The sequence below is a fragment of the Armigeres subalbatus genome, chromosome 3 (genome assembly GCF_024139115.2).
Source record: "Armigeres subalbatus isolate Guangzhou_Male chromosome 3, GZ_Asu_2, whole genome shotgun sequence".
In the NCBI taxonomy this organism is placed as follows: domain Eukaryota; kingdom Metazoa; phylum Arthropoda; class Insecta; order Diptera; family Culicidae; genus Armigeres; species Armigeres subalbatus.
Genome location: NC_085141.1, coordinates 296,198,298 through 296,207,401, shown reverse-complemented (window position 1 = coordinate 296,207,401; position 9,104 = coordinate 296,198,298). Strand labels below are relative to the sequence as shown.

At 40.6% G+C, this 9,104-nt stretch overlaps 2 protein-coding genes across 2 annotated transcripts; both read right to left on the bottom strand.

Annotated features, from left to right (window-relative positions):
• On the bottom strand, nt 1-962 carry LOC134220406 (uncharacterized). Its single transcript, XM_062699464.1, has 2 exons — nt 582-962; nt 1-522 (listed from the first exon to the last, which is right to left on the bottom strand). The coding sequence occupies exons 1-2, from the start codon at nt 925-927 to the stop codon at nt 86-88; spliced, it is 783 nt and encodes a 260-aa protein (XP_062555448.1). The 5' UTR covers nt 928-962; the 3' UTR covers nt 1-85.
• Nucleotides 963-6,339: 5,377 nt separating this feature from the next.
• On the bottom strand, nt 6,340-7,327 carry LOC134220405 (uncharacterized). The gene has a single exon (XM_062699463.1). It carries the CDS (start codon nt 7,325-7,327, stop codon nt 6,515-6,517), a length of 813 nt encoding a protein of 270 aa, XP_062555447.1. The 3' UTR covers nt 6,340-6,514.
• Between the last annotated feature and the right edge of the window lie 1,777 nt (nt 7,328-9,104).

The window sequence follows — 9,104 nt, the reverse complement described above, 5'->3', positions numbered from 1 at the left end:
TTTGGAACGTGCAAAGTCCAACACTATTTTAATTTGTACAGAGTTCTACATTTAGTTGTTGTATGAAATTGTTCCACTTATCCTTTTAAGAACAATACTGCAACGATTCCTTGAACGTCGTACCACTCGGACATCTTTGTAACCCCACGACGTAGTTTCCGTTCACAATATAGCACTGATAGTAGCTTGCCAGGTCATTAGAATTTGCGAAGTTACCTTGGCCGGGACATTGGTAGACACAGCTGTTGGTGGTCGCGCTAAACGTCGCCCTGTCAGGACACTTCATTATATACGGCGTAGTCACACCATTGGCGACCACACATATGGCAAAATACTGCCTGGATGTTCCGTAGTACACAAATCCGCTAGTGGTTCCGCAGTTGATTCGAACGCACTGATCGGTTTGATCCGAACGGCACCACTGAGTGGTAAGGTTGAAGTGGTATCCCGGCGGACACTGATACACGTCGGACGCCTGCTGCAGGGTGCGGCAAACGTGGTACACCCTACAGTTTGATGGATCTGAAATGAGGATCGTTTGTAAAATCACTAATTTGATTGCGAAATGTGAAACAACTTACCTGGCAGAACACCGAGGGCTGGACATACAATCGAGACCGCAGTATCACCAGCGGCCGCACAGCCTGGCGAGGGTGCCGACGAACAGCTCGCTTCCACGCTTCCGGGGTTGCAGAACGGATTCGTTCCGGTGCAAGCAAATTCTACGATGGCGTTGCCTCCGAAGCAAACCGACAGCGACGAACAGCTGGTACAGATGGATGTTTTCCCGGTGCCGTCCGAACAACTTCCGGGTGCAAACGATCGTAACAGAGAGCTGCGACCTAATTTCACACCGGGAACATCTGCCTGGGCTGTGGCGATGAAAATTAGATGAAGGAAAATGGCAAGGGCTGGGAGATAGCGCATTGTGGCGTAGATGAAGGTTGATTGAATCTCTCTATAGATCTGATACCCAGTTTTATGCAAGTGATAAACAACTAAGTGGGAGAATTTCTAAGAACTGTATGTTTTGATATTTAAAACGAAGTAATCCTGCATGTCAAGATAACAGATGGATAGTTGTCCCAGGTTGTAGTAAATAGTGAATGTACATTCGAAATAATTATTTGCAGAGCGCCACCTGATGATTCCAATTAATCAAGATACCGTCAAATGGGGTAACTCGCAACACTTTGACTTGATTCCATTCAGATGCATTTTCCAAGGCTACCCGTAATTTTTTTTTTCAATCTGGACATTCAGGTTATCGAGCTTTAGTATATGATAGAAAGTTATGATGTTCAGAAAAGAATATAATTCCTTAATGTTTTCAAGCTACATGTTTAAAAAGTTCTTAGTTAATTTCTGCATAAAAATGAAGACTGAAAATCGTGCCTCGGCCTGCTCAGACGGGTAGTACGCAATGCTCAAAACTTCCACATTTTCGAAAAGTAAGTAATGATGAACAAAACTTCGAATGAAAAGTTGCGAGAATTCAAATAATGTCATAAACTCTCCTGGTATTGAGTAACTTGCAACAGTGAAAATGCTTACTTATACATGGGAAATTGCCACCAGTACCCCTGTCTATAAAAATGTTTCTAGTGAGAGTACTAAAATGGCAATGGTTTTACCGACGATGCCTTTCTCGATTAAATCAAGATATACTGAAGGTGGTAACTTCGTTTTTTTTTTCCATTTCCTATCTACCAAAAATGTTGGCAATTTTGTTTTTCTGTAAAATAAACATAATACATTATTTTATAATCAAGTTTAAATTCAATTTTATTGGCATATCGGTTTCGATGCTGCTCGTATAGAGGAAAGGAGCAGCGTGTGTGCGAAAGCAGATGGGAAAGAAACGGAGTCCGAATGTTATCGCTAGGCAGCGACAAGTGTGAAAATTGTTTGAAAGGTGTTGAAGTATGCGAGGGCCATTTGAGAACAATTGAATTATCGAAGCGTCCGTCTTTGCCGTACATCCTTTCTGGGGATGGCTCGGGCAGTGAATGAAAGTCACTGTTAGGGTTATGCGCTAATTCGTCCATGGCGCTAGTATTCGTCATATCAAATTCTAAATCACTAAATACTCGCGAATCGTAAACTAAAATAATGAACTAATCATCTGGCGAGATAGAAAAAAGTGTACACTACGATCTGCATTCATTCAAATTACATTCCGGTGTTACTTACTTGAAATACAGTTAAATTTAACTTTGCGGCAGTGACTTTTTCACAATTTCCTACGTTATCCGTGCGACGAAGGAAAATCCAGTTCGTTCACTGCTGTAGAAGACGCACAACACCGTCACCAAAATCAACGCAATTCACTGATTTTCACCGCACTTTTTCACATAAATTTCTCACTGCGCACTAAATAAAAGCAATGTTTATTGCTCAAGTGTAAAATAATTGAAAAATAATTACCGGAAGGCGTTCAAATGATCTGTTTCTTCAAACTTTAGAGCGTTTGAAATTTATTTTCTTCGTCGCCTTGTTTATAGTCGAAAAACGCGTTGCCAAACTGGCGGTTTGAACTGAAATAATCTTATGTTACACATCTGATAATACATCATGCAGTCAATAAAAGTGGGTTTTTCAATTATGTTCCGCAAGTGTAATAAAAGAAAAGTCTTCCAAATAAATATTTTTCATACACACTCGTCATTCACACTAAAATTTTCCACTATTCCAAAAGTTTGAAACAAGAGAAATAATTTCATAACAAAAATCTGTTGGCAGCACTACCCACGTATGTACATGTTAAGCGTGTGTGTTAGTTGTTTGACAGACTGAGGCATTTAATTGAATGGCAGCACAATCGAAACCATTTTTATGCGGTCGAAATGGGATTGCAATAGGAAATTTTTGTTAACTGGAACCGAAAACAAACTTTTAAGTTTCAAAATTGACCGAAATAATAGTTATTCTGCATAAAGTCACAGATAAGTCGTCCAGTTATCCAAGAAATGGCTTGAGCTCAGGAACAAAAATTTGCAGTCCTGTTTTAAGTATGGTACATGCTCCTTGTGGTACAGAGATAGAATACGTAGATGATAAATTTTCCGGTTTCAAATATGGTACATGCTCTCTGTAGTACAAAGAACAGAATGCGTTCACTGCATATGTTCTTGGTCATCCAAGAAATCCCTGGAGTAAGGCCGTTCGATCTACACGTGTAACTGAAGATCAATTTTTCGGTTTCAAATATGGTACATGCTCTCTGTAGTACAAAGAACAGAATGCGTTCACATCATATGTTCTTGGTCAACCAAGAAATCCCTGGAGTAAGGCCTTTCGATCTACACGCGTAACTGAAGATCAATTTTCCGGTTTCAAATATGGTACATGCTCTCTGTAGTACAAAGAACAGAATGCGTTCACTGCATATGTTCTTGGTCATCCAATAAATCCCTGAAGTAAGGCCGTTCTTGGTCATCCAATAAATCCCTGAAGTAAGGCCTTTCGATCTACACGCGTAACTGAAGATCAATTTTCCGGTTTCAAATATGGTACATGCTCTCTGTAGTACAAAGAACAGAATGCGTTCACTGCATATGTTCTTGGTCATCCAAGAAATCCCTGGAGTAAGGCCTTTCGATCTACACGCGTAACTGAAGATCAATTTTCCAGTTTCAAATATGGTACATGCTCTCTGTAGTACAGCGGTTCTCAACCTGGGGTACATGTACCCCTGGGGGTACCTTTACTAGCTACAGGGGGTACCTCGGACAAAAATGCGTAATGGCGGACATTGTCTTGTACATAATATGCATATCCAAGTAACATTTCAAGTTTTATTCCGCTCTAGGAGTGGTTTTCAAGATCGAATTACAAGAACTGGCAATAAAACCCATTACTACAGGATTACCTTCTGATGACCACTATAAGAGTAAGATGTCCAAATGGCCCTCTCTAGATTACCACTATAAACCTCTTATAAGAGTATATAAAAATCCATTTCAAGCCGTCCACAAAAAAAGGGAATTTGGCTGCGGCAGCTGTCAAAAGAGAAACTTTGAAAAAAGAGAAACAAAACCTTGCAAACAAATAATAACAAACTATCGAAATAATTGGTGGAATTGAATGGAGTTACTTAACTCGTCTTAGACGGTTGACTTCAAAGCAATTAATCGCCATTTCATAGGTATTAAACTTTGGGATATATTAACCAATACAAGTCGAATCCAATAGTCGATGAAATTACTGTGGAATTAGAGAAAATTTTAAATTGACATTTCAAATAATTTTCATATTGTGAATTATGCCACGCGTTATTTTGTTTTGCTGTGTGCTGTCGAAAAGCTAATTATTTGGTGCGCGATCGATCGATGCAGAACAGTCTCGAGACTCGCGTTATTTTGTTTTGCTTTGTGCGGAAAAACTACACATTGCACGCGGCCGGCATACCGTTTACCAAAATGAACCACGCTACCTCCCTACCCCATATATCGAACATCTCAGTGATTACTCGTGGAAGTGCAGATGACTCGTCGGCTTAGCATATTCTTACCCACTCCTTAATTGACCTGCATTCGGATACGGCCGGCACCGGTATTGCTTAATTTTGGGTAACCAGTTTTTATACATCGAAGGTTATATTTAATATAATAATAGTATAATAATAATAATAATAATAATAATAGTATAATAACATAATTACATCTGGCCTGGCAATAGCGGAGTAGCAATCGTGGGCAGTCATGTTCATGCTCATGCTTGAACGAGTGACATAGGAAATCAAATGAATTATCTTATAATCTTCATGCATGATAGCACTAATGCACCAAACTGTTTTACGTAGTTTGCGTCGGGCGGTCGTGTCTTGTTCATAACTCTTCTGATTTTTAATGAAAGAGATGGACACATTGAAGAGGAGAAAGCCTGTGATAGAGATTAGGCAAATAAGATAAAGAGAGCGGAGTACACGAATACACGACTAGAATCAAAATATTTTATTTTCAACGAGGAGTATAACGGTGTTACAAAACGCATGGTTAAAGAAAACAAGCGGTCAAGCAATTTCAAGCCGGAAGAATGTGAAATTTTCTGCAGGTCCAGAAGCAACTTTGCGATGTAAGAAAACATACCGGATTTTAAATACAAATGTCGCTCACTTGAATGGTTTCCCTCGAATGGATCTAGCTATCACAGTAAACACCGATGAGATAGACTAGTTAGGAAATAATATAAACTTAAGACTTACAGAACAGCCCTGCTGTAGAGATTGTTTCAACACTCGACCACCGATAGTCATCTTGCCTAAAAATATCGTTCATAAGCTATGTTCAAGATGATTAAGTTAAGGGGGGTGTAGAGTTTGAACAATGTCTTATGCATCATACGCTTTTTGTAAATGTAATTCGTGTAAGATTAAGTTCGTAACCCCGATGTGAGATCGAGTGATCCGTGGGGAGTTACGAGAGCGAGTGAAGGCGCGTGCGGTGTGTGGTCTCTAAGTGACGGAGTAATGAATCGAAGTTGAAAAAGACGTTTTGTGTGTTTTAATCACGGTTCCGAGTTCTAGGCTTTACAATACGCTATGGTTGAGCAGACCCGAGCAGCACAAGTCAGGCAAAGCCGGTTGCAACTTGTTTGTGACTAAATCTGGTCCAATACGAGTTGAAGTAGCCTAAGTGGAACATGTGTGGAACAATTAGCATTGTAAATATTCTTAAATTGACGCTCTTATCAAAATTATGCCACCAGACGGCTTGCTTACTTTTGGTTATTTCGCCAAGTAGTCAAAACAACAATAATTGTACACAATCTTTTATTTAAGCCATCAATAGCCTTGAACTCTTGGGACCCTCCTTAGCCGTGCGATAAGATGCGCGCCCACAAAGCAAGACCATGCTGAAGGTGGCTGGGTTCGATACCCGGTGCCAATCTGGGCAGTTTTCGGATTGGAAATTGTCTCTACTTCCCTGGGCATAAAAGTACCATCGTGCTAGCCTCATGATATACCAATACTGAAATAGTTACTTACTTGGCTTAAAAACTCGCAAGTGCTAAATGAACACTAAGCTGCAATGCGGCAATATCCCGATGAGGGATGCAATGAAGAAGAAGTCTCGAACAAATTACCTTCGATTTTTTTTTATTTTTTAAGCTTCTTTGGATTTTTGATTTACTTAAAAAAATATAAAAAAAACATATTTGAAATAGAAAGCCAGGTGAATTCTATCAACGTGTAAAATTTCTCACGCTCCCGTACCGCTTTCAATTTCGGTATTTTTAAATACCACCCGGTATTTAAGTGTCAAAAGCATCAGTGTAAGTAAATTTCTCAACAATTAAATAACAATAGAAAATAACAAATAAATGCATAATAATCGTTTATTGATTCTGCTTCGTGATGGTCAATTAATCCACCAATCAATTAAATTCGACAATATTTTATAATTTTGCAGGAATATTCCTCTTGATAATGCTTGCCATCATTGGGTCTTTTTTTATCGTCCTGTATTGAATCAATCTCAATGTAACCTTTGTGAATTAAAATAACGATGGTCTAGTCATTGTTTGTTGCCACCGTTGTTGTCGTTACCGCCGTGATGCAAACTTTTAGGCTCTGATCGAAGTTCTTTCCAGTGGTGCAACTTTGCACCGTATACACTAGCTGCCCTCCGGAGCTATAGCACTGGTAGTACTTGGACGGATCCGCGTGCGCATAATTACCAGCAGCAGGGCATTTGAAGACGCAGGTCGTTCCATCGAAGCTTGAATTATCGCCACATTTGAGAATTGAGATGCTCTTCACTGTAGTACCGTCATATTGACAGAAGGCGTAGTATTTCTTGCTGGTGCCATAGCTAACGAAAATCTTGCTCAGATCACACTGAATCGTTATGCAATCTTTAGCTTGTGATGACTGTTTGCACAGGCTGGTTTCTGCATTGTACACATAGTTTGGTGGGCACTCGTAAACGGACGATTTATCGCTGACTTTTTCGCAGTAATGGTAAAGCTGACAGTTCTTTGGATCAGGAAAGAATCCCACACCGGTGCAGACTATTCCGTCGGGAAGGCAGTCAGCGGAAGAGTCTGGCATCGCAGAACATGCCCCATTGGAACAGTACGGAGTAGATGGCGACGTTACGCTGCAGTCCCTTGTATCCTCTGATGCTCCCAGGCAAATTAAAACCTCGTTGCAATCATTGCACGTAGAATAAACGCTAACTTTGTCGCAGGTTGGTGCTACTGCTGCTGCCACCGCTGCAAAAGTTGCAACTGATGAACTCTTAAGCAACGCTCCCGGTACTTCTACCGCGGCCGTTGAAAGCTGGATCAGCGCACAGATAAGTAGTCCCAGTTTGAACGCCATTTTAGCAAGCAACTAGCAGATATTGCCACATTGGTGGACCTTTTATATGACTTGCTGGTGGAAGCAGATAAAAGATTCAAGTTCAAGAACAAATAAAAGATATGATAAACGCACATAAGATTTGGATGTGTTATCTGAATTTTTTTGCGAAGAGCAAAGAGCATTCAAGGTCACTCCATTGCCTGCTGTTATTGTTTGGCAGACTATATAAAATTTATCAAGAGGTAAGTCATAAGGTAAATGCTCATACGTTTAACTCATTAACGCCAGTTAACCATTTATGGGTTAGATTCATTTATGTTTTTTTTACTAATTTTATTAGCTAATTATCTAATACATGCATTCATCTCTTAGACTAGGTGTTCCGTGTTTTCTCAACACTATCATCTTTATTTGCTATGTTACATTTTTAGTTATTATTAATAAATTTAAATTGCCTCTGGCAGTTAGGATTTTACCTCTGGTTATACCATGTAGGAATTACAATGTTTTCAACTTAAACTAAACTTAACCTAATCTATACTAAGGGTACAAGGAGCTAATCGTTACGTGACCACCAAGCCCGTTACTTAAGAAGCACTTAGCTACCACTTAGCTAGCACGTGGTTTAAAAAATAGCCGTTTTCGTGCTTTATTGTATAATCACCTTAAGCTAGATTCTCCCTATGGCAGTTGGGTATCTTTTTGTTTCGTTTCGTCAGGAAAAAATGTGTTATCGCATACCCTTAATCGGAATCTTTATCAAATACCGGTGCAATACATAATTGTACTTCAACAAACTTTATAGAAACAACCGGTGCGAGAATAAGTGCGTAAATAAAATATCAACGCATTTTGTTTGAATCCTGTTTGCCGGTAATGGCCGCCAACTTGATTGCAGGTTAGTCTCTGGTTTGAGGTTGGTGGAGGTCAACTACACGCACCGTTCCGAGAATTCTGATAAATGTGGCATATAAGAAGGCGCTGATAAAATGAATTAATGCCTTTTTGCCTTTCTCGTATACTAATTATACGTAAAAGCTATATGTTCGCTCCAAAAACAAACTTTTTATAGAAGGCTCGGAGACCCATAGTGCTATATACCAATCAATTCAGCTCGACGAATTGAGGTGATGTCTGTGTGTGGGTGCGTGTGTTTTTTTCCTAAGCAATGGAGGGGGAATCTGCTCAACAGACATACTGGGTTGTCCAGGAAGTGCGGGGTTAGGGACCACCTCCAACAGTAAACTACATCCCCGAGCCGCTAAACCGTTTCCATTGCCGCCAAGCCCATAGTCCCTTCGGTACAACCAGAAAGTAATGCTTCAAAGAGGGGCTAGTGCACGACGCACCCTCGAGGTTAGCTGCGTGTCCTTGCAGCACCGAACATCGTGACTCGCTTTTTTAGAAGAACACCATCCCAAGTAACCAAAAGTTCCTTTAAGAGTACATTTTTCGCTTAAGCAGCTCTGTGAAGCTGATTAAGCGAAAAACGTACTCTTAAAGAAACTTTTGATTACTTGGGATGGTATCGTGCCAGCGCTTTGCCGGCTTTCCAGGTGGCCTTACCACGCCCTATGTCCTCGGAAGGTGGGAAGGGTAGACTTCGCGCCTGCTTCCCTCTGCACGACTGGTATCAAGAATGATGATGCCGCGTGCACCCCAAATTGACCTCTCTGCGATAGGGTCTGTTCGCCAACACACAGAGGGACTTGCCGACGCGGTGCCTACGCCTACCCCAGCCTTGACGAGAAAACCTTTCCGTCCTCGGGCTCGGAACCCGCCCGGTTAACCGACG